At 37.8% G+C, this 26,550-nt stretch overlaps 1 protein-coding gene across 3 annotated transcripts in view; it reads left to right on the top strand.

Annotated features, from left to right (window-relative positions):
* The window catches only part of LOC139730771 (guanine nucleotide exchange factor DBS-like), a 187,805-nt gene that overhangs the window by 107,095 nt on the left and 54,160 nt on the right, over positions 1-26,550 (top strand). For all 3 annotated transcript variants that reach the window (XR_011710939.1, XR_011710940.1, XM_071641633.1), the window contains exon 7: positions 25,358-25,626. Coding sequence is in view for 1 of the 3 variants with exons in the window: in XM_071641633.1 (XP_071497734.1) it covers positions 25,358-25,626 (269 nt within the window). In the remaining 2 variants the exon portion in view is untranslated. The remainder of the gene's footprint in view (positions 1-25,357; positions 25,627-26,550) is intronic.

Below are 26,550 nucleotides of genomic sequence, written 5' to 3'. Positions count from 1 at the left end.
TGTCCTGTTGGAACTATAATGTCTGTGTTTTGACAAACAGACCTTTTCAATACTTTTCAAGCATGTTGATTTGGTGTCTTAAATTGCATTATTGGGTTTGAATACCTTATCTCTTGTCTGCTCGATTGTATTTAGTCTTTTAACCAGATTGTTTTCAATACCATGTTTATATGGTGGCACTTCTTATACTGTTTCTTTTGGAGATCTGTAAAGATAAACTGCAGTAAAATGTACTTCCTTGAAAAGTTTGTGACCTGAAAAAATTAGAAAAATACCAAAATAAGGAAATGGATGTTTGGCTACTGTATCAGACTGTCATGCCAATGAGTCACATAGTGGTTTTTACTTTAAAACCTTTAGATTTTCTGTTCTCATCAGCACATTTCTTTTGGAAACAAAGGTGACCTTTAAGTGCACTGGATATTGATGATTGATCGCATGAAAAAAAAAGTCTTGCATTCAATATTTTTTTCAGTCTAGTTACAACACATAATCATAACACACTTATACTTGTAAGATTGCAATTCTGGCAAGAGAGGGGGCTTTTGATAGAATACACTAGTGAATGACCACAAACAAAAATCAGCAAAACAAAGAGAACTTGTCACTAACCCTTGCTAGTCTTACTCTTTGAGATATCTGCCAGGCATCACATATCAAAAACACCATGACTTGTAGTTTCTGCGCTCTGAAGCAGACTTCAGAAAGTTTGTTATGATGTGGCCTCATCAACCTTGACATTTTGAGCTGTTTAATGTTCCTCGTCAAGGATTTGCTGGATTTTCACCTTTTTCCGACCTCACATAACAGATATTGCAGTGATAAATATGGATTTGTTATTGTAGATTTGTGATAAGACCTGTTTCTAGAGAGGTGGTAACTTTCAATTCCTTCACATAGCTTATAATGTATTTGAATCAATTTAGATAATTTTTTTTATTATTACACCAGGGAATTAGACACAAAAGTTTGTTACATAAACGACAAAGTTGCTGACTCATTTGTTTTTACGAAAGTATGTGTTTTGTTTCCACAAAACTTAGAAGATATGTTTTTGAGATAAAAAACATTTTTCATAGATTTAAGTTTAACATAGTATATGTGCAATATTTCCATTTTTAAACTGAAATATGAATCTCACCTTCAAAATAGCTTCTTTTTTTTGGAAGGGGGGGGGGCTGGGTATTTCATTTTGACTAGTCTGTTATCATCATTATTATCTTTTATTGTGCATTAGCATGTTTTTTGATCTGCAGATATTTGCAGCTCTGAAAAAAAAAACCAGTGTTGATCTCTCTCGCTATTCTAAAGAGAGAACTTACCCCTGAATTTGAAAACTAAGTCAGATGATTTCCATTATACTTGGCTACGGTTCCAAGTCTGTCCACTTTCATTGTGACATTTTTACTCCGGTAATTGCATTCCCTTGGGAAAGGGTTGAATGAGAGTCATATTCAGATGACAAAGGCCTATTCCTCCTTTGTCCCTCCCCCTTCCCCCGTGAGGTTTATATATAACCGTGTTACGCCGCCCCACACCCTCAATATCCTGTTGCCAAGGATTAAGGGATTAATGTTGGATGGGGGAGGAGGGACGAGGGCCCAGTAACACCTGTAGATAGTGGCTTGTTACCATGTATCACCTAGTCATATCATTACTCAGTTCTACCATGGAGCTACTAATTAGCTCCATGGTTCTACAAACCTAATCATTGTATTACCTGTGGTATTATAGAAAGTACCTTGCTTTCAGACTACTATAAAAATGGAAATTGCTGTGCGAGTAATTTTTCCAGCTCGGCAGGTTAAGATGAATTTGGGTGTCAGTAATTCCCTGGAATCAAAATATAAAGTAGTACATAATGTATTAGATAGAACAAGCAAAAATTTGCACGCTTTTATTATTCACGCTGGTTTCGTCATGCGAAATGCAAAAAAAATATCCACACCATGAAGATTTTTACTTATACAGTATCCTTACATTGTGTATGGGTAGAATGCCAAGTTTGCATTGTTCATTGAAATGCACAGAAGTGTATAAGGTAATTTTGTAACTATTGATGAAGTTTTGTGACTGAATTGATGAGTCTGTCAATGACTGTGTCAAGGAGCTGTGCTATTTTGATATCACAAGCTAGTTATGTTTTTCATTGCAAATGATTGACAAATTGCCCTACATTGACGTAAATAAGCACTGAATTAATCAGTGTTTTAGTAGTAGCCATGATAAAAAGTCATGGGCATACATACTTAAAACATCTCGACGAAAGAATTTCATGAATTTGAATAATTATGCAGTACCCGCTGCATGCTTTAAGGATTAGAACCAACACTTGCTGTCGGGCGGAAGCTCGGTGGTCTAGTGGAGATGACGCCTGTCCGGAGATCAGGAGGTTGTAAGTTCGAATCCTGCTCGAGTACATATGCCCATGATTTTTTACCATGGCTAAGGTACTACTAAAACACTGATCAATTCAGTGCTTATTTACATCGATGTAGGGCAATTTGTCAATCATTTGCAATGAAAAACATCTCGACGGAAGAATTTCATGAATTCGAATCTAGTTATGTTTTGTGTACAATCCTCATGTAAGACATGCCTTTTGTCAGTTAATTTATGATATCGTGATACTATTATTTATAAGTTAAAGCATATGAAAGATTGTTTTGCCAATCATTTCTTTAACTGCTTGTATAGGCATTCTCGGGTTGTATCCATGGCTTCATAGATGTGGCATTATGTAATCATATGTTTTATATTCACATTTATGATTCTGTTTGCATTGTCTTTGCAAAGCCATTTCAAAATAATTCCACTGGTGTCAGCTTACCGTCAAGTACATCTTCCAGCCATATGTATGGCCTGGGATTATGGTTCCAGTTTGGATAGACACCTTTTCATGCTGACTGCTTTTGCAGTATCTTTGATCTGTCACAAAGACGAATAGGGTTACTTTCAACATGGTGTGAGAACTTTGACCACTTACAGGAAGAGATTCCTTGACCACAGACAGGTCAAGATCGCCTGTTGAGCATGATGTTAGGTGGTCGTCTTCACCTGCTTCCATTGTCCAGGTGCATGCTAAATAAAGGCCTCATGGTCAGTGCAATGAGGTATCACACACCTCCATGGTCAGTGTCAATCAGGACATTAATGTGCTGTCCACATTGGGTCATCCTGAGGCTGCCATTGCTCAGTCCACACTTCTTATTCAGGGCAGCTTGAGTGTCTCTTTGTAGGGTACCCCCATCCTGAGACTGACCAAGTGTATTTTTCTATAGAAGAGTGTGGTACAACCCTGTGCCACAGTGTAGTTAGGTGCTCACTCCAAAACCATTTTCTTGTGGCATAGAAAACTTTGCAACAAAGCTTCATACGTGCATTATTTGGGAAGGCTGATATTCTAGGTTGGATCGCGTGTGTTGGTCAAATTGTCCAAGTGTAGTGTCAATGTATAGTGTTGTGAAATAGCATATACTGCTAAGCTACAAAAGTAATCACATGCTGAAATATGGAATTGACTTGTAATATTAATATCAAGCTACCCATCTACAGCGCAAGAAATCACTGATATTGATGTCTTTTGTGAGTGTTCCCTTCTAGAGCCATTTTACAGTCAGAACAATAGTTGGAGAGAAGAAGAGCTGTAGAAAAGATGTCAATTTACATGATAATACTTATTAATGTACATATATCTATCTCTGTATCATTCAGTGATTTGAATTATAAAAGCATTAAGTCATTTGAATTACAAATGTGGTCACACAGCTGAATTTCCCTCCTCAAAAGCTGACCATCACACACCATCAAATTATATATTTATGGAGCCACCCAAAGCTCAGTGAAAGAATAGCATGTGTGGCATCATAAGTTTTAAAAGAGCTCTGCAAGCGTTGCATTTTAAGTGCATAGTTAAAGAGTGTGTACAGTTCTGGTCGAGGTGAAGATTTAGCTTTTAACGTTTTGCGAGATATTCAGAAACCACTCTATGAGATGTCAAAGAGCATGCAGTTCTAGGGGGTATCAAAAGTTTATTAGATGAAAATCGGTTTTGAAATGGCTGAGATATCCAAAAACAAGGTGAAACAGAGAGATCCTAATAAAGTTGTGGCATGTCGCTAAATTAGCACTTTTCTGGATATCTCAGCCATTTGAAAACCAATTTTCATCAAATAAACGTTGAATCCTTCTTATAATTACATGCTCTTTCATATTTCATAAGATGCTTTTCATTATCCCACTTAGGAATGTTCAAAACATGAATCCCTACCTCAACCAGTACTGTAAGTATTAGCAATATTTGCTTGTGAATTATTCTTACACGCTCTATCAGTTGCCCTTCACTTGGAAGTGACAAGGACAATGTTCAGTGATAGAAGGCTGTATGTGTGATAATTAGTTTCATAGTTAAACCATTCAATGTGCCTTCCAAGTTTGGAATCAGGCGAAGCAAGTTTAGACAATTGTTACCAACTTCCATTTATTTTTACGTTTCCATACAATTAATGCTGAAATGATACAGAAGATGCAAAAAGCCAGCCAAGTTGGCTGTGATTATCACGCATCACATGACTGGACTAATCCTGGCCAAGGGGCCAGTGGAAATGATTGACGATGCTTCACTGCTCAAATTCTCCCATATTTCTTTTGTTCTACAACTGCTTCAAATTCTACAGCTTCCTTCCTCTCCTGTTCATAACCCCATCCCTTCAAGCCTCGGTGAAAATATCTCTTGCTAGACGAGTCTTCTCTTTTCCCCTAGTGCTTTCTCAAGAATTTTCCTCTCTTACTGCACTTCTCCAATAAAAGATACAAACTTGGAAGCCTTTTGGACAGGTATGGCTGTGGATTATAATGTGACTGGAAATGTGACAAGTTTAGCCACATGCCTAAAAATCATATGTGAACCCATGAAATATATTAGTATGGGTGTGAATATTACCATTTTTATCAACTTTTGATTAAAAAAGACATTACTTTTGTTTCAGCAAAAGGACAAAAATTCAAGCCTATGTGTTGCCAACTTGGCAGATGTCCAAAGTACTTGAGAGTAACTGGTCAGTTTTGGACGTGGTTAATTGCTGCTATTTATATCTCTTGTGAAAAGAACAAAAATGGGCTGTTGAAACCTCTGGCTATCTGGTATTGGCAGGGTAAGATAGAATTCCCATGTGTCATTTATAACAGAAAAAAAAAAAACAGAAGAAAAGTTTTGAAAAGGTCAATATTAGATACCATATTCTTCCGTAAGTAGCAAATAACATAGATATTCCTGACTATGATTTCTGCCTGTCATATACCCACCTCCAAACATATCACCATGAGGGGCTACAAATAACTAACCAACCGCCCAACCTCCTTCCCCTCCCCACCCCTCTTAGTCCCTTACTAGTCTTTTCCTGTTGTGCTAGCATGATGAAACAATGGGAGATAATGTTTGTTGTGATATAAACTGTGCAGCCAGTTCTGTTCATTGCAACATGCCTAGATATGAGATCTTGTTGTAATTTGTGTTGAAAATGACTTACCTTGATGTTATTTATCACAGGGCTATCATGTCAAAAACATGACTCGCTAGAAAGTCGGAGCAAAGCGAGTTGCCATCACAGCTGCATTAGATCCATTGTCTGAGTGACACAGGTTCTGAGTCATTGATCCATGAAAGGTTTCTAGGAGGACTTAGTATTGTCTAGGAGGGGTGACATTGAGGTATAGAAAGTAGGGGACATCCTAAGCTGTGTGATGCATCCTACCTCACGGCGTGTCCATCTTAAGAGTCTCCTTCTCATCGTCTTCTGTGATCTCACAGGATGATATCACCGAGGAAATGTTCTGAGTGCCAAAAGTTTGCATCGTTGTTTTGTCTTCAATGATATCCATCTGTACAATCAGAGTCATAAAGGTCGAGTTTCCCTTTTGAATTTCTTGGTATTAGTGATATACCCTTTGCCTCCGACAATGGTTATTTCCCTTAGAAATGACACACTTCATACTCGGCTCACATAAGCAACAAGTTGTTACACAGTTTTGTTTTTATTGCAACTGATTGACAAATTGCCCTACATTGACGTAAATAAGCACTGAATTGATCAGTGTTTTAGTTGTAGCCATGATAAAAAATCATGGGCGTGCATACTCGAACAGGTTTTGTTTTTGTTTTAAGTTTGTTTGTTTGTTGTTGTTTTTTAGCAGATTCTAGGCATGGTGGAACTGTCAAGTAGATGGAAAGCAACCCTTCAATAGAAACTAATATGCAATGCCAACATCCCTAGAAATCAATTTTTTATTTAATTTATTGCTGATATCATTCAGCAACTGCAAATTTACTGCTGACTTGAAACAGTCCATATTAAGAATATCAACAAAGTTAAACCATGACTTTGGGAATTCCATGCAGTTGTAGATTTATGCAAAGTTCCTGTAAATTTCTCTTTTCTAGCAAGAGTTGAACTGTCGTGCAAAATGATAACGTCACGTTATAGAAATGATTCTAGATTATTGCATTGTTATTGTCTTTAGTTTCTTATCATTATATGGAGATTAACCGTGCTTTGGCACAACCAATGCCACAATTTTTTTCTTAATGAATGCAAGGTGTTGTGATCTATTTCTGATAGCAAATTTGTTGTTTGAGTGCCAAGTTCTCCATGTGACTCTCCAGCACAATGTCACAATTCTATAAATGCACAAAAATGAAAATGATAGGATAAAAATGTTCAAAGAATATACCCATATGATGGACAATTAACCCCACAATTGTGGAAATGTGTTAGTAGGCTAAAGAAGTGCTGGTAAATGTGATAGTGCTTTCTTTGTTGGATCATCTATTATATAAATAGTGCATGCTCTATGATGCACTATACTGGATTAGAGAACGACAAATACTAAATTATCCCGAGTGCTGTTTTGTTTCACCGAGGCCGCAGGCCGAGGTGAATAGAACTGCACGAGGGATAATTTAGTATTTGGAGTTCTATAGTCCAGTACTGGTGCATCAATAGAACATGCACTAATCATTATAGTAAATAGGTCCCTCGATCTACATGTATTTCCGTAGGTCTAGGCCCTAATTTAGATCTAACAAGACTCACCGTACCGCCGGCACTGCACTTGTTACACGCAGAGTTAAACATTTAACCTACCGTACGTAGTTTACGTGCAAACTGTACACAGCGTGCGACGCTAGCTAGTACAGCCGTGTATGCGTATTGCACATCACAGAGCAGACTCGGTTATAAACTCCTACATTCTGCGTCCAGGCGGCTGTACGCGCGCATGACGTTGAAATGCTTGGCCTTGTCTTACTACGTCCATCGGCCGCCTAGCTCCCTAGGCCTTGCGCGAATCTCTCTTCGTACATAAAGCGTAGGCACGCATTGTAAGCGTTCGGTATAGTGGCACGGTCGTGCCACTATACCGGAATTTTTGCACAATCACGTGATACTATCCAACCAATCACAACCCAAATTTCACTCTACCTATTTACTATTTCTGTATAGATCTCATTTCTCTTTGCCTCAATGCTATATGATTGACAAATAGGCCTATTATACTTTGATAATGGGTTCTTTTTAGAGACACTTTTGACCCAATTTCTATTTCCTCTCAAGAAAACCAAGCAACACAATCCCACAAGGGGATGAAATGCAAGAAAAACTGATCTGACGTGTGAATACTTTCCAAAACTTTTACAATTGCCCCTATAAGTGTTCTGCTTAAATTCTCTACACAAACAAAAATTAACATGAATTTGATAGTCAAATGCATTTGGCTTGATACCACTTGGAAAGAAAATGAATGCTATTTCAGTGTGAGAACTGTTAAGTGCAATAGTAAGGTAGAATCATAGATATTGAGAAAGATAGCTGGTTCATAGCCGAGGAGGTTGGAGACTAAAAGCTTTGGAGAAACTTTCCAAATTTATTCAACAACAGGAATTGTGAATCATGCCATAGCCACAAACCCCTTGAGGAATATTTGCCATTTTTTCTTCCATTGAAAGAGAACTAAGGTCTTTTTAACTCTTTCACCACCAACAAGTATACTATTTAAGATCTCCATCTGAAAGTTGACTTGAAGATATACAAACTAAAATCGAACATATGGCTGATATCACTGTGTTGTGAAAACTTGAGTTTCAAAATACCATAACTTAATATCATATGCCTTATCTGTAATAGATTTTTGTAATTCTGTGAGTTTTATTTCATTGAAGGTTGCCCAAATATTGAAGAAGAGTATTTCTTTTTGCATTGATTCTGATAGGGTTAAAGGTTGCCCATTGTTTTTGAAGCACGTTTGAAATTCTGTCTCTGATTGGCCAAAGTATATGTATCATATTGCTGTATAGCCTACCAATTTTTAAATCCTAATGAACATTGCAAGAGGATATTCACAGTTTCACTCAGTAAAGCAGCCATTGTTCTGGGCAGGGCCTTTGTGTCTGCATCTTTTCATCACAGAACAATATAAACATTTTGTTCTTTTGTGATGTCCCCAAGTAAAGGGCATTACACAACTACTCTGAAACTAATGGGTTGAACATACAAAAATTGTTTATCCTATCAATAGATCCCATTCATTAATTCAAAGGATCACATTTTTTTTTTTACTAGTTGATTTGCTCTGAAACACACCCGACAGCATTTGCATTACATCATTAAAGATAAAGGTAGATATATCTTTACTTTTTATTTTGTTTTAGGTCAACTTGAATAATGACTCTTTAAGATAAGTACTGTAATCAAATTTTGAAATACAAAACTGTGAATTTTTGCACCTTTCTCTTTCAGTACTTTTTTTGTTTAAAAGAAAGGAGCTTCCAAGGTAAAATAAAGTTGTTCATTGAGACATTTTCTTCGTATTACTTTTCTTATTCATCTCCTTAGATATGCAACTGACAAATGAGGAACTTGTAGGCATCTCACATGACAATCATAGATCTATGTATGCATGTATACACCCAGGGGTGTGATACGCCCTGTCTAGTGCTAATGTGTGATTCTATGATCGGAGGACTGCCCCTGTTGAGGAAGAGTGCCCCTTGTTGGTTCCTGTTGTTGAACCAAGCCATAGATGTTTTCATCTGGTGTGTTAGAAGGGGATTAGTGCTCCCCTTACACATTGTAGCCGTGAGGAACCTCAATCTTTCTCTCGTCACCCTGTACATCATCTGAGCAGGATACACTTCTTGAAGCTTTGGGGATTTACCTGAGAGTTCTGTGCTGTTGTCACTTGAAGTGTAGATGCTTAGTAATAATATGGAAACTGAGTTCCAGCACTCTAAAACTTCAAGTAGTAGAGCTGATATGATCATTTAATCAAGGCAATCTGCAGATAATCTCTTTCTACTGTCACAACAAAAACAGATATGAGATACCTAATGCTGTGCAGTCTTGAAGTACATCCTAATATATCTTGACATTCATCTGAATGCAAAATATTTAGAACTATTACTTACAAGCACTCTTGCAATTTTGGATTCTTTTAACAATTTCACTTTTGTACATTATGAACTTTATATTCAAATGTCACAATAATGACAATAATAATTCACAATATTTATAAAGCGCTTATCACAGTAAAATGTTTCCTAGAAGGTGCTGAGAGAATAGAGCAAAAGAAAGGAAGAAGGTACAGTTTCAGAATGTTCAGGCATATAACATTAGGATGTTTATTCTGTAAATAATTGTTATAGGAACAACACTATCACTTCACTATACATACACTTCCTTGCTCAATAAGGTTTTTGCTCATATGGGATCAAATTTATCACATACATTTGATAAAATATATGCCACTTTGGACATAGGTTTATGGTACATGTCAACACTTAGTTTGCTTGGTGTGATTGTGTTATTGTAAATGTTGTTGATTCTTTGTATTCAATTATGTCCATAAGATGTTACAGATAAATTAGTATTAACCCGTTGAGGACGAGTCCCGAGTATACTCGGGCAAGTGTCTGTGGGAAATGCGTGTTGTAGCAAAATCAGTCTGTCCTCAACGGGTTAAAATTGTTGGACAGTGGTATCAAAGAAATCACGTTATTTAGTAGCAGAATTCAAATCTAATGCACTGCATGCTACCATGCAGGAATAGAACAACAGTAACTCTTGACATGTATCATTCTGTAACTCAAGTGAATAGATTTTAAGTTATCTTAATGATTTTGATGCTGTGTAATTTCAGACAAACAACCAATGTATGTTTGCCTTGCATTACCAAATATTTGCTGTGAAAGATGATATACACAGATTTGTAGAATCAAACAAAATGTGTTTTTTTTTTCTCACACTTGCCCCATAAAGAGTGTTCACCTTTACACCCCTCTAGGAAGACATAGGCAGCTTGTGTATATCCCCCCTGGGAAGTATGAGATTAACCAAGATGGTTATTAATTTTCAGGAAAAGTTTTGACACGTCAAGGATAGACAAGGCGACTGTATGCTGGAAGGCAGGCAGAGATAGGGAAACTCTGGGGGAAATGGAGTTGGGGAGATAGCTTTCAGTCTATACTAGGAAGACTGATGTGAGGTCTACAAGAAACTTTTTATCTTTGAAGGAGTTACTCTGCTTTGCTCTTGGTAGTAAAGAAACAAAAATTTAAGCAAAACTTAAAACACCCTATATAGAGACTAACACTATTGCATCATTTTAAATGACTTAATCAACCACAGCATCATTGTCTAATTTTTGTCTTTTCTCATGAAGACCATGTGTAAAGGAATCTCTTCCACTGAATCTCATGGTAAATGAAGTTAAAAGCAGAGATTTTTTTAATAATCTCTCACATAAAATAGATTTTATTCTGCCACATCTGAGCTACACCAGGACTCAGAGATTTTTTATAATCTCTCATATACATATGTAAAATACATTTTTCTCCCACGCCTGAGCTACACACCTGGACTCTTTCTGTCAACTAAGTTTCTGCTATCAATACTTTTTGAGTGCTTTCAAGTTCATGACAAGCACATGTGAAAGTTTCAGTTTCTGTTGTTTTTATTGCAATTTCAAATAATTAGTAGTAGGAAGTTTGCAAGCCCTTACTATTGTGTTTGCACATCAAAGAACTTTGTTAAACACAAGTGTCAGTACATAATTCTACAAATCTCAAATTCAATGTAACATTCAATAGCAATGCACTAATAGATATCTCAAAACTGTCTTTTCCAGCAACTTTGTAGATAAAGTGTGATATATTATTGCAGGAGCCAGGCACCTTTAATTGTTTTTTTTTTTCTTCAGACAAATGGTGCTATAATAAATGCTGTTCATCATCATCATCATCATTATCACCAAAACTGTACTTTTGAAACATCAACTAAGGATATGCATAAGATTTACACAGATATGTTCATACTGAAATTCATGAAATATATATATATTATATAAATGTATATATTTAGTGCTTGGCGTGAGCCCCTTTTGTGATGGACAGAAAGAAAGAGAAACAGAAAGAAAGAAAGAATGAATCTTCATTGAAGAAATGAAGAGGGAAATTAAGGAGAACCTGTGATGCATATTGTGCAGTTAACTCTTAGCCTACATTAACTTGATAGCTCATGTACAAAGCCTATTGGGTTTTCAGATTCTTACATGGAATAAGTTAAAGGGGAATCCTGTCCAAATATAGGTCAGTCTGATAAAAAATAATAAAATCTTACACATTCAATGGTAAAAATTTGACTGAAATCAGATGAAAAACATTTTGCTAATTTCTGCAAAAGTTCTTGTACAGTGGGTATGAATATGCAAATAAGTGAGCTAACTCTGTCATAACCTCACAATTTTCCATTGATCGTGTAAAAAAGAAAAGAATGATGAAAATTCAATGTTTATTGTCATTGAAGTCTGAAGCATGATGTTATTCCTGGTCAAATAACTTCAAAATAGTGATCAGTTAGATATACAAGGATTTGAGCCTTGGGCATAATTGCGTTTGAATGAAAAACTGGAATTTCAAAATTTTATGCACAAACTATATGGCAAGTTGTCAGGGGATGACATGCTCACTTTTCCATTTGCATATTCATATTGACTGTTCAAGAACTGTTTCCCTCCAAAATAGCGAATTTTCAAAATGTCATAACTTCCTTATTTTTCTTCAAATTTCGATCAAAATTATACTGTTGAACTCGTAATATTTTACTCTTTCTTATCAGACTAACTTATATTTGGACTGCATTTCTTTTTTAAGTTAGTAACCCAAAACACTGTGTGTACCACAGTTGTATGTTCATCGCTTTAATCAGAGCTTACCAGTATATTTGTTGCTTCCTGGCTTCGGTTTATATCATTAAAGGACTTGACAGGACTGTGTGCTATGAATGATGCATGTACATAGGGATCCAGTGACATTGTGAAGTGTATCAGGATGTAAATAGATCTCAACTGTCAAATTCTCAATAAGGAAGTAAAACAACAGTGTAGTGTATGTAAGTTTCTCTGGCTATAAGCGCAAAAATATATGAAGAGTTTGTCCGCAAAAACCGTTAAGTCCCTATTTGCCAAATGGAGATATTTGCGATTAAAGGTCAAGAAAAATAAAGAGAATAATAAGAAAAATTTTGCTTCTTTTGACCATAACTTCAAAAATGTACCTTTATATGTAGTGACCAATATATCATTTAAAAGGTATTATTTTGTACTTTATGGCAGAGACCGTACTTCAAAATCTTCGAAAATGGACTTGTCGGTTTTTGCGAACAAACTCTTCATATGTGCAAATGTCCCAACATCTTGTATGGTATCTTATTACAGTTAGCTGTAGATTTAGTAATGTATTTGTGTGTGTGTGTGTGTACGTGTGTGTGTGTGTGGGTGTGTTTGTGTGTGTGTGTGTCTGTGTTTTACTCTTAAAGAAGCTTAACCTGTTGAGGACGAGTCCCGAGTATGCTCGGGCAAGTGTCTATGGAAATTACGTGTTGTAGCAAAATCAAACCATCCTCAACGGGTTAAGAACCTGTCATGAATCAATAGCTAGAAGAGCATCTCCATAAATTTTATATAGTTTTAATGTCCTTCTGCTTCTCATCTGGCAGTCTTTACTTTCAACTGTGCACACAGTTGTGTAGCTGTATTTCTCATTTTAAGACCTCTGTATGATATATTCCACCATCTGTGAGTGTTTAATCTTTGCTTTATACCCTGGAACCTTTTTTAAACCATCTTTCTGCATTAAAACCAGTGTCAGTGTTTTTCTGACAGTCAATGTTTACTGGACATCATTTGTAATTTTCCTGTATTATGTTCTGTTGAAAATATTCAAATAAAATGAATTTCATTTAGATGAAAAGGAAGAGCTACAAGTTTGTACAAAGGTGAGATCTCTAAGAATATTAAAGAGCTTTCTTTTTCTCCGTAGCTGCCAAATGGTTCAGTTTCAAGAGTCAGGAGACACAAAGTTCATCCTAATTTAGCCGTTGTCATATGATCTTTTCACTTTTAGTCCTTGAATAGGACACCATACTTGTAGACAAACACATGGACACACAAAAAAGTGTGTGCTTTGCCCTATCAAGACGGCATTCACAATGCATGTGGCTAAAAGTGTGGGAGCAATTTTCAGGGCCCTAGATGGTATTTCCTAACCAGAAATAACAACCTTCTAATCAATTACTGTCAAGTTGAGAGGCTGAAGAAAGGGTTGATCAGGAGGAGAGAAAAACACTTTGTTCTTGTGAAACTCCAGTCTCCCAAGAGTCTATAGCCAGCTTGAAACAGTTCGTTTGCGTTTCTGCCAGGGCGTGTGTTGTTGAGGAACTCAGCTCTTTCTTGTGTCCGGTAGGAAGTACCTGCAGATTTAAGTTGAGGTTCCTTTTTCCGCAGCAACATGATCTGATGAATCCATCTCTTCGTTCTCTTCGCATTATGCAGTTTGACACCACCTCTGGTGGGATATGGAAACACATTTGTGAATGTATGGTATCTGCAAATCAAGGAAAGTTTGTAAAGGATTACCAAGCCTGATCAAATTTTCGTGCAGATGTCACAGTGGACATGCTACTTCATGATGGATGGTTCAGAGAAAATGTGTGATGAGTTTCTAGACTGGCAACCTTGGGGGAGTTTCTGTATGGAAATGTGATTCGGATTACCCTCGTTATGCATGTTTTTCGTGTGCTACGTCTTCTCTTTTCTCTTGGAATCGAATGTCAGGGTGTGTCTTTTGTCAGTCCCATTCAATTCAAAATGGAAAGTTCTTGAAGAATTGGAGAGTGAGGCAGTTTGCGAGTCTGGAAAGATGAGCATCTTTCGATCAGTGAACCGTCACTCCTGGATCCTTAAAAGACAATCATCAAAGGAGCTCCCAAAGAGACAGCAGTATTCCAAATGCAATGTAAGATGGTCTTGGTATTGTTAGGAAGACGTTGATGCCAACAAAACATAAGCAAAGTTGTCATAGTGTGTTGGTTGGGATACTCCACTCTTCACAGAGCAGATAGGGTTGTTGAGTCAAATCCGATATGATGATAATGATAATGATAATGATAATGAAATTGATAATGATAATGATAATGATGATTGAACACCTGTAATGTATGTGCCGGTATCCATCATGAATAGATGTTCATGGTGCAGAGAAAAGCAGATAGAGAATGTATCTATGAAGAGAGATGTGAGAAAAGGAGTGGAGGAAATGTGTACAAAAAAGCAGTATGTATTACTGTTGTCCTTTGGAAAGAAGTCTATTTGCAATTTGCATTGCTGCTCTCAAGCTTATTGCGGTGTGAATGATTACGTGATTTGATATCACACACTGCACATGATTCTGCATTGCTTAGATGATAGAGGCCATTGGGTGGTAGAAGGCTTGACGGTGCACCTCGTATTCTTTCTAGGGTATGTGTTTGGCCCAACCAGAAAAGGGCCTACCCAGTCCTGACATTTCGGCAAGCATGTTCTTGCCGTTCTCAAGGGAATAATACGTGGTGCACCGTTAAAGGGTGTGTACAGTTCTGGTCGAGGTGAGGATTTAGCTTTTAACGTTTTGCGAGATATTCAGAAACCACTCTATGAGATGTCAAAGAGCATGCAATTCTAGGGGTATCAAAAGTTTATTTGATGAAAATCGGTTTTGAAGTGGCCGAGATATCCAAAAACAAGGTGAAACAAAGAGATCCTAATAAAATTGTGGCCTGTAGTCTTTTATTATTATCACTTTTTTGGATATCCCAGCCATTTGAAAACCAATTTTCATCAAATAAACGTTGAATTCTTCTTAAAATTACATGCTCTTTCATATTTTACAAAAGGTTTCTCATTATCTCACTTAGGAATGTAAAAAACATGAATCCCCACCTCAACCAGTACTGTACAGCCCCTTTAAGCCTTCTACCACCCAACGTTCTACCGCCACGGAAACCTTCAAAGATTTCATGATAGAGCCCAATTGCAACGATCTAAACATAGTTCGCATTATTGCAAAGTTCTTCGTTTGTTTCACATTCATGTGAATCAAGATTTTTGCAACACAAATAAAATTCTCTGAGCTGTAGGTAATAAGATAAATACCACTTCAGGAAAACAAAATCTTGTGATAGAAGAGTGAAATTTCAATTTCAGTACAACCCCTGAAACATTTTATAATGTTGCATTGATGCTGAAAGTGCTACATAGGCCTTACATGTACCTCTGTGTAAGGTAGGATGTATATTGACTGCCGATCACTTGTTTGTTTTGATGGCTTTACCTTGAACATTGAGATTACTGCATTATGACATCGATTACCACATTATGACATCATAATGATGGATTTGCACGCTGAAACATGATATTGATTGACATGAGGGGAAGGAAATAGAGGACATTCCTCAGAGCAGTGACAGGGAGCCCAGTAACCCTTGAATCAGTCAGTGAGTCAGAGTAAAGTGACCCGCTACCGTGGCTACTAGAGTTCACCACCTGCCGATTGTCACTGGTCAGTGTCGTTATCCATCTTATGGTTGAGGTTTGTGCTCCCTTACGTCAAGAATTCTGTGGATTGTTGGTTGTGAGGAAAACCTTTGGCAATTAATACCCCTTCTGACACCATGCACTGCCACCACCATTGTGAATCCTCAAACCTACTCTTAACCCGTTGAGGACAGTTTGCAACACGCATTTCCCATAGGGGCTTGCCCGAGTACACTCGGGACTCGTCCTCAACAGGCTAAATTGTACTGCTGGAATAGAAGATCTGCACACATGGGATGTGGATTCACTCTCTCTTTGTGCGTGTTTGTAAAGAGGCTGTTTATGCTGTAAAGTAAGAAATATTTGCGGCATGATATTTTTCGCAAATTGCAGCCGACGGCCTTTTTCCCCGGCATGAAATTTTCACGAATTGCCACTGGCATCCAGTCCATTATAGTGTTAACACGAACTTTTGCATGCATTTTAATTTCACACATCTTGGCTTGCGAAATTTCTGAAATCAAGATGCACATAAAAATTTCTGATTTTACAGTACTTTATGTACATGGATGTCCAGAAGGAACAGAATTACTGAAGATAAGTTTAGAGTTTCTCGTAAACTGTACCCAACCATTTTGAGAAGAGGAAAGATAATGGAATACGCCCATACCACAAAGAGTAGAACGGAGGGGAGATAATGAGAATGGGGAAAATATGAACAAAGAGAAAAGTTTCAGAAGATCAAAGACAAAGAGCGAAGGAGAAGATCAAACATTGATGACAGCAGGAACTAATTATGAGACAAACAAGCAAAAGCTAAATTTGTCTGAGATGCTGCTGAGTAAGCCCTGGCAGTTATTATACATGTATGTGGTGCCTTTGGACAAGGCACAAGTGAGGCAAAAATTGAGTGCATAACCAAAATAGCGTCAAAACTTGGCATTCATCGAGTAAGGACTCCACGGAGGCCCGGGTATCCTGTTATTTATCGCTCCCAATTATGATCCTAATCCGCTTGTTTTTCTTGCATCACCTCACCGCCTTTTTCACTGTCTTGACATCAGATTTTATGTACCTTGTCCTTGAGAATCTTGTAGCACTGATTACGATTTACAAAAGAAAATCCCTTGATGAAGCGTTGATGAGTTAAGCACAGCTTTTGACCTTATCTTTTGTAATCTTCTTCTTTTCTTCTGCTACATAACTGATCTTGGATGGTGATGAAGTTTGTTTAGTTCTTGAATTAGTGTCAACCATTACTTCATAAGACTTGCTAAACAATCTTTGCTTTAAATGAAAGGAGTCTAATTCTTACCTCTTAGCAGGCCATTACTTTATGATACCATCAACATCCTCTGTAGTGTAGATGCTACATTGTAGTGGTAATTGCAGGGTTTTTTATTTCATTTTTTTATACTATATTGTAATTGAAAAAATACAGAGTATCAGATATATAAGGTAATGTGCATAGCCAGAGCGACAATTGCAAATGAATTATATTGACAGCAGTTTAAAAATTAGAGATATTGATTGAGAACTCAATTACTTCTTTAGTAATCATTAATTATTGATATATGAAGCAGTGAATATGCTCGAAATGAAAGTAAAATTTGTCTATATTATCAGGAAATTAAACAATTCTTAGTCATATTAGTTATCAACTTAAAATGACACTAGTTCTAGTTCTAGTGTCTAGCTTCAACCATGAAAGAAGCATGATAGAGTCTCTGTAATGTAACATGTTCTCATCCAGTCAGTGGGTCTTAATTAACATGAGGAAGTAAAAAAAAAATGTATTCTCTGGTTTTCTCCCAGCTATGTAACAACTCAAAGTTGTTGCAAAGTTTGCAGATAGATCATAACTATTTCTTCCTGTGTAGTTTTTCCCTCCTGACAACCAAAAACCACCTTCCCTTGTTAATCGTCAGTTTTCTCATGATAGTACCTAATACGTTAGAACACAGCCCACAAGTCGCTATGTCATAATTGAAACAAGGCGTGTTGTTTCCGGCAAGTATAATTGGTCTCTTGGTGGTGGAAAGTCCTTGTAGAATGGAAGCTGAGCCAGTGTTCAACTTGGACTGTGTCTGATGGAAATGGGTTACTTAGCATCGCTAAGTAGATAATATTTGTGGAATGTTGGAGAATCGAGGGGCAAGCAGGATCAACTACGATGTTCCTGCAGCTGAACATAGAATATGTGACCGTGCACCTCAAAACGAACAAAAAGTCGCACACACTGATTTTTCGTGAGGACTGAAAATAAGTGAAATGGGTCGATCTAGCCGAACTTGACTTTTTCATATTTTCTGAAAGAGCGGGTCTTCTTTTACATTATGCTAAAATTTGGTATCATAAAACGGGCAGGAAAGTGTGTTTCTTCAGCAGTTTATCTCGAACAGTTTTAGTAGAATAGTGTGATTAGGTGTGTCTTTAGAATCCCTTTTTCATTTCTGAAAAACCTTGTCCACACTCTTCACTTTCAACTCTAATAACTTTTGAAAAGATAGTGCTACTGCTTTGAAAGTTAGCATTAATTATGGACAGAATGTGTTAATGAGGCATGCTTAATTTAAGTTTAAGCTAATAATCCCTTCATTTTTGTTACTCTGGTGGTTTACTTCCTGTTTTTTGTCCCATTCATCGCACAGCTAGCACGGTTTGGTAAAGATTAGGCGCTTGAATACACACTGTATTTCAGAGCCTCTTTTCTCAGTTCACACTTTTCCTGAGTTTGTGCTTTCTTTCCAATATTTAGATAGGTTCGGAGAGTCCATTTGATTTGAGTTATACATCATTTTAAAGCTTAAAGTCTGCTGTTTCAGAATATGGTGTTAACTAAAAATTCTTATTTGGCGACTTTTTGTTTGTTTTGAGGTGCAGGGTCACATATGTCTTCTTGTTATTGGCAGACTTTTTAAAGATGTATGATTTCTGTCATTCAATTATTTGCAGAATTGTATCTATAAAGCTGTAAATGAAGAAGGAAAAAATAACCATAATAATTAAGATACAATTATCATTGAGAAGCTGCTTGATATATAATAATAATAATAATAAGGTCTTATTTACCCAGGGTAGCCTCTTCAGCGTTGCCACTGTTCTACCAGAGGGCCCTGCTATTATTATTACCCTAGCGTTGCCAGGTACCCATTTATACACCTGGGTCGAGAGGGACACAGTGGGTAAAACATCTTGTCCAGGGACGAAAGCACTGGGCGGGATTCGAACTCGGGTCCTCCGATCGGGAGTCGGGAGTCTTATCCACTATACCACAGTGCCCCCCATTTCACACAAAATTGCTTTGGAGCGTGAATCACACTATGCTATTTTGTGTAGCACAGTTACAGAAGCAAAAGTGAAATATGTAATATGAGTATGTTTTCATTTTTGCAATAAAGGTACCAGAAATGTAAGCCACAAGGATGATTCCAAGAAGCTATCAGCTGTGTTTTACATGTAGCAGAGAATCAAAACCTAAATTCTACAGTTCTTATGATGCCACAGGCAGTTGTCAGTTTGTTTGTTGTTTTTTTTTTCTCATTATGGCTCTTGTATCAATTTCCTTTCTTCTGGGAATTTCCAAGCACTTGAGAAAAGGAGGGTGCAAACATTAATCAGTAGGAAATGCAAGAGATAAAGAACAAAAGAAAGGAAAGTTTAGCATTCAAAAGATAGAGTTAGAGAAAAAAGACAACATTCTAAATAGAGATATATACATGTGAATATGGTGACACCTACTAATTTGGCATGAAATTACAAAATTTGAAATGTATGATTATAGTGGTATGATGATAAATCACACACAAAACAATAAGAATGAAATGGTACAATGCTATTCCTTTGTGTGATAATTTCAGCATTTCTTTCAAGTGCCTTGAGATTAATCCTATCATTTTTATCTTGAGTCTACACAGCAGCTGTAACTTCAAATTCGCAGCATATATGAAGAATTTTTGCTGTAGGGGACATAATTATCATTTTAATGTGCTTAAAGGACAAGTTCACCTTCATTAACATAAGGATTGAGAGAATGCAGCCATATTAGTAGAACACATCAGTGAAAGTTTTGAGGAAAATTGGACAATCAATGCAAAAGTTATGAATTTTAAAAATTTTTGTGTTGGAACCGCTTGATGAGGAGACTACTAAGGCTCGTGATGTCATATGAGTACAACAGTATAAAGAAAATGTAAAGAAAATTCAACATATTTTCACTTTTTTCGCATAATACAAGAGCACTTGACTTGCCTCTTTCTATAGGCAGTGGAAATAATATTGCCCATAACATACAGTGTATGTCAGTAACGAGTCAAGAGAATGTGTACTTTTTTCAAAAGGTGAAATTTTGTGAAATTTTCTTTATATTTTCCTTATATTGTTGTACGCATGTGACATCATACACTGCAGTAGTCTTGTCATCCAGCGGTGACAGCACAAAAACTTCAAAAATTCATAACTTTTGAACGGATTGTTTGATTTTCCTCAAACTTTCCGTGATGTGTTCTACTAATATGCTACATTCTTTCAATCCTTATGTTAATGAAGGTGAACTTGTCCTTTAACTCTTAATGTGCCAGGCCCAAAACCCCTAACGTGCCAGAGGTTTTTACCTAACGCCAGAACGTTTCGAAACTGGACTGACAATGAAATTTAAAACCGCCATATCTCTGAAACTATTGACTGTTTTGAATTGAGTTCTACACAACATATATTAAGAAATGTTTGCTCTTTCGTGTCATGCAGTCAGTTTGCCACAATATCTATCTGAATCTGAAATATTGCACAAGTATTTGATACATCAAAAAAATCATTAGAAATGTTTGTGTAGTATGGAAAAAAAGAGTCAGTCTTGTTTTTTCTTCAATGGAACGCTCCCTTGACTCTGTGAGAAAGTTTTAGAGCAACATTTCCTCTTTCAAATGATAACAAAACTGCCTTCTAGAATTGTATGATTCCAAAGATACTAGCAGTTTATTTTGTCTTAGCAATTTCTCTTTCTGCCTCAGTAATTCATTCCCAAATCTGAGTCCTTTGGTCCCAGATCCTGTATTTGAAACGAAAGTAATTGTCCCGGGCCCTGGAATAGTGCCTTTTGTCCACCTGCGAAGGAAGAACCTGCTAATCCTCCTTTTGTCTACTCGGACCGCGGGCGGGCGTACTCTATTGAAATCGGCAGGCCTTTGTCCACGCGCAATTCCTATGCTAGCGTAGGGACGATTAGTGATGTTCACCAAAACAAAAGGATGAAAGTCTTGACCGACGAACGAAAGCTGACCCTCTCTGAGGGACAAAATCAAAGCAGCTTCCCGCAGGACAGCGTCCAAGCGGAACAATGCGAGTGGAACCGCATAGACAATACACGCAGAGTCAATACCATACACACGCATGGTTTACCTATGAGACCTTTGATCCATACACATCTCGCAGAGGGTGCCCCCGCTGCGGATTTTCCCGATGTGAAAAAAATACATCTAGCTGAAAAATCGTGTATTTACCCAAAATTTTCCAATGTAAGCATGCTCATATTTTTAGTGGAAACGATGGCTATGCTAATCAGCTACTAGTACATATCATTGGCAGTTGCTTGGTGTAACACATTACGGTACCACAAGAACTTAAATGATCAATGCTTTTCTCGCTGTTCTTAGTCACCGATCGGCGACCATGGCACGTCAGGACTAAGGTCGCCGTTCGGCGACCATGGCACGTTAAGAGTTAATGTGCTGAAAGCTTATCAGATCATTTTTTAGGAGACAAATACTGACTCCCAGCTTTAAACAATCATTTCTTCCTTCCTGGTATGTCTTAGAGAGGATCACATTTCACTTCCCCTAGCAACGTCTCCCTCGTCTATAACGTCATTACTCAAAGTGGCAATTTCCTACGTAAGGAGGGTGTGATGCTTCAAAGGAAATCCTAGAAATATTCGAGTATTCCCATTAAATGCTTCGAGAGAGCATAGTTTCTTAACCTGTTCCATACGGGAACCTGGTGGCATGTGTATGAAGTCCATGGGGATTTCGGAATTCATTATCAACCGGCTAAAGTGATAGTAATAGTCGATAGAGATTTTAATGACCTATTGCAGTTAGTGGTTTTTGTCGAATGAAATTTGAGGAAACAGATTTAAGTTTGCTTGTTCATACAAATTTGAGGAAACAGATTTAATTTTGCTTATTCATACAAATTTATTATATTTTTAATTGACATATACATTTTACTATCAAGTGTTACTAAAGTCTCATATTGACCAATGCAAAAGCCTTCAATAACTTTTGCTTTTTGAAATGAAATCAAAGATAATGTATCCCATCCTTCTTCTCGAATGAGTGTAATATTATCAATTTGATGGCAACGGCAAATATTAAGGAGGGGTGGTGAAAGGTTCTGAATTATTGACCCCCAAGTCATGATTTTTTTTCTTATACCCAAATTGGTGGGAAACAGTGTAAGCAATGACACATCCCCTTATTCAATCTGGGCTTGTGCTTTGCTCATGGTATCACTATTTTGTGAAAGCATGAAACCTTTGAAATTGAATAAAATTCTCTTTTTCTTTGTCCCAACTCAATGATGCTCCACTCATCCTCCATTTGCTTTACTTGTTCATAAATTAGAAAATAAGCATGATTATGAAGTTTCTAGTCTATCAAAATATACACACTAATAAATAATACAGACCTAAAGTTTGCATGTAGCTATTGTGCAATTTCTTTTTTTTTAATCCATGCAGGCCTACTTAAATCCTCCATGCCCCCCCCCCAAAAAAAAAAAATGGCAGTAATTTGTTAGATATGACAGTATTTGTGACTTTTACAAGTATGATATGTTTTAGGTTTTCCACATCGGAACAAGTTCTATGTTAGCCAAATGTTTGTTTCTACTCGTAATGCCTCAAATACTACCTTACACTGTCATCAGATGAAATGCAAACACCAAATAAAAACAGACAAACAAAAAAGAGTAAAATAAAGCCCAAAAAACAACAGGAAGCCCCCTTGAGTAAACATGTTGTTTTTGCACACAAACTCATTAAGAGAAAATGAGTTAGTTTTCCTGTTTCTCTGAATCCCGATTATAGTTTCGTGACCATATCACGTTTAACTCGCCCCCAGGGAAGGAAAAGCGAGTCAGGCGAGTCAATTTTCAGGGAGGGTAGGGGATATAGAAGGGGGGTATGGTGGGATGTTTAATTTGGTTTTGATACTTTTGGTTGAGGGGTGTCTGCTTCTTGTAGTCCCTGGGAATTAGTAACGAGGCCAATTTGTTTCCTAAATCAACCTGTTTCCTCTGCACATATGATTCTAGGTAGCGAGGCCGTCAATCTGGCCAGTATGTGGTTTGTTGGATTACTCAGCAGTATGCTGATATGGCCAGAATCACTTAGTACTTAGAAATATGTTTCTTAGAATCAGTACAGAGAAATGTAAGAGATATACTGGTATATAAGATGTGTTTTGTGGTACCATAAAATGGTGGTTCAATAGCAGTGACTACAGCCATAGATGTGATATAACATGGGCCTATCTTCATTTCAGGTTTGTGCAGAAGATTCAGTGAACATCAGCTTGTGACACTCTATGCATGAACTTCTTGCAATCAATCATGTTATTGCACATTATAATGGAGTGACAACATTGTACTGTTAAAATCTGCATTTGCTGGGGGGGGGGGTTTGTTGGGAGAGGAATCTTCTTGACTCTGTAGGCTTCATCTGGGCAGCATTTCATAAACTTGTCAGGTACTGACAACTGTTTTAAGCTACTGAAATTCTTGCATCTGATTGGCTGAGAGCAAATTTATCAGAGAAAATGAATGACAAAACCCTTTTTGAAATGCTTCCCTGAGAAGCCAAACACTTGTTACATGATCTTTTCCTTATTGGATCTTTTTTCTTTTGTTTGTTTTAAGACATTATGTTAATGAGAAGATCAAGAGATATTCAAGTAGTTATGAAAACTTGTTATCTGTTCTGTAGATACAGAAGTCCATCATGCCTAGGACTATATGCAGAGCTTGTGCAAAACCAGAGATTTTGTGTGCATGAAGCTTTCGCGAATTTCGCGAGGAGCCAAGATTTGCAAGAGTAAAATGCATGTGAAAGTTTTTAGCTCACCTGAGCCAAAGGCTCAAGTGAGCTATTGCGATCGCCCTTCGTCCGGCGTCCGTCGTGCATCATGCGTCGTGCGTCGTCCGGCGTCCGTCGTCCGTCGTGCGTCGTCCGTCGTGCGTAAACTTTTTACATTTTCATCTTCTTCTTGAAAACCCCAAGACCGATTTTCATCAAACTTGGCAGGTACCATCCCTAGGGGGTTAGGAACTCAATTTGTTAAAATGGGCACCATGCCCCACCCAGGGGGCCCCCAGGGGGGCCCAATACCCCCAAAATTAAGGAATCTCTAAAAATCTTCTTCTCTAAAACCAGAAGTGATAGAGCTAAGTTAATACTATGAGTTAGTACATTGATGACTGTAGTTTCAAGTTTGTACGTGGCAGAATCAGGGGTGCCCCCCTTGGGACCCAGGGGAGGGGGGTGGGGAGGGGTCCTAATGGGGCCTAAATTGTACATTTTCATCTTCTTCTTGAGAACCCCATGACCCATTTTTACCAAACTTGGCAGGTAATATCCCTAGGAGGTTAGGATCTCAATTTGTTAAAATGGGCACCATGCCCCACCCAGGGGGCCCCCAGGGGGGCCTAAACCCCCCAAAATGAAGGAATGTTTAAAAATCTTCTCTAGAAACAGAAGTTATAGAGCTAAGATGTACTATGAGTGAGTACATTAATGACTGTAGTTTCAAGTTTGTTCATAGCAGATCCAGGGGTGCCCCTCTTGGGGGGGGGGGTGGGGGGGGTGGGGTTGGGAAGGTCCAAATGGGGGCCTGAATTGTACATTTTCATATTTTTCTTGAGAACCCCATGACCCATTTTCACCAAACTTGGCAGGTAGCATCCCTAGGGGGTCAGGATCTCAATTTATCAAACTGGGCACCATGCCCCACCCAGAGGGCCCCAGGGGGCCCCAATCCCCCCAAATTACGGAATCTTAAAAAGTATGGGCCCTTATTGTACATTTTCATCTTCTTCTTGAGAATTCCTGGTCAAATTTTAGTAGAGCTGTGAATGATTTAGATTAGTGACTGCGTGAAAGGTGAACTTGCGATACTCAGGTGAGCGCTAGACCCCCGGGTCTCTTGTTTGTCTGCACAATGCGTTGCGTGTCAGTGGCAGATCATGAAAGCTCCATGTAGAGAAAAAGCTTGTCAGCTCCTATTCGCAAAAGTTTCGTGCTGCGACTGTTTCTAGTCTTGTAGTAATACCTTTGATTTCAGTGTCTCTCCCAAAACACCTTTCTAATACAAACATAAATATTGGAGAGTTTGCCAAACACTTTTTAAATGACAGTAGCACCAATAGTCTTGTGTTTTGATCTTTGTCCTTCTGTGATGAATAGGCCATCGAGAGGTTTGCGAGTAATTGTCGGGAGCGGTCGACGACAGTCCGCGCCCTTACAGAAGAGCTGCAGGGGACCGAGATGCCAAATAATGCGGAGAGCGCCACCATGCTGCTCATCGACCAGCGGAAGCGTCGGATGGAGGTGAAGGAGGACCTGACGTCGGCGGTCAAGTACGGTCAGACGCTTCTGAGCTGTCTCAGGAAGACCATGGGTGATGGTCAAGAGAGGAATCCGGACAAGCTGCTCACACAATGTGCAATAGAAAAGTAAATGACCACTCTAAGTATTTTCTCTTCTTTTCTATTCTTTTTATAAATTTGTACTCTGTAATTAATACAGCTTTTCTGTTCTATATCATGTGCTTAGTAACGCCCATATGAAGTGCTGTAAAGATTTTATTTTGTTATTATTATTATTATTGTTATTGCTATTACTATTATTATTATCATTATTATTTATTATTATTACTATTGTTTTATTATCATAATTGGTATTATTGTCCCCGCCGAACGAGTTCGAGCAGGGGACTATGAAACGGGCTCCGTACGTGTGTGTGTCCGTGTGTCCGTCCGTGTGTCCGTCCGTCCGTCCGTCCGTCCGTCCGTCCGTGTGTCCGTGTGTGCGTCCGTGTGTGATCAAAATCTTCAATTTGCTACTTCTCTGTCATTTATGAGCCAATTTTGATTCTGTTTGCTTTATATGATAGCACTACATGGGAGCTTTGAAACTTCTACACAGAATTTCAGTCGTGACCTTTGACCTTGACCTTTGACCTATATTGTACATTTTGCTACAAAATGCTACTCCTTCGCCATTTCTAACCCGATTTCGATTCCGTTTGCTTTATGTGATGGCACTAGGTGAGGGCTTCAAAACTTCTACACAGAATTTTGACCTTTGACTTCTTTGACCTTTGACCTTGATTTTTGACCTGTATTGTACATTTTGCTACAAAATGCTACTCCTTCGCCATTTCTAACCCGATTTCGATTCCGTTTGCTTTATGTGATGGCACTAGGTGAGGGCTTCAAAACTTCTACACAGAATTTTGACCTTTGACTTCTTTGACCTTTGACCTTGATTTTTGGACCTATATTGTACATTTTGCTACAAAATGCTACTCCTTCGCCATTTCTAACCCGATTTCGATTCCGTTTGTTTTATGTGATGGCACTAGGTGAGGGCTTCAA

Source organism: Diadema antillarum, unplaced genomic scaffold (genome assembly GCF_040938485.1).
Source record: "Diadema antillarum isolate AM-2024a unplaced genomic scaffold, OU_Dant_1.0 seq00000333_RagTag, whole genome shotgun sequence".
NCBI classification, from domain to species: domain Eukaryota; kingdom Metazoa; phylum Echinodermata; class Echinoidea; order Diadematoida; family Diadematidae; genus Diadema; species Diadema antillarum.
This window is presented reverse-complemented; position numbering and strand designations above follow the sequence as displayed.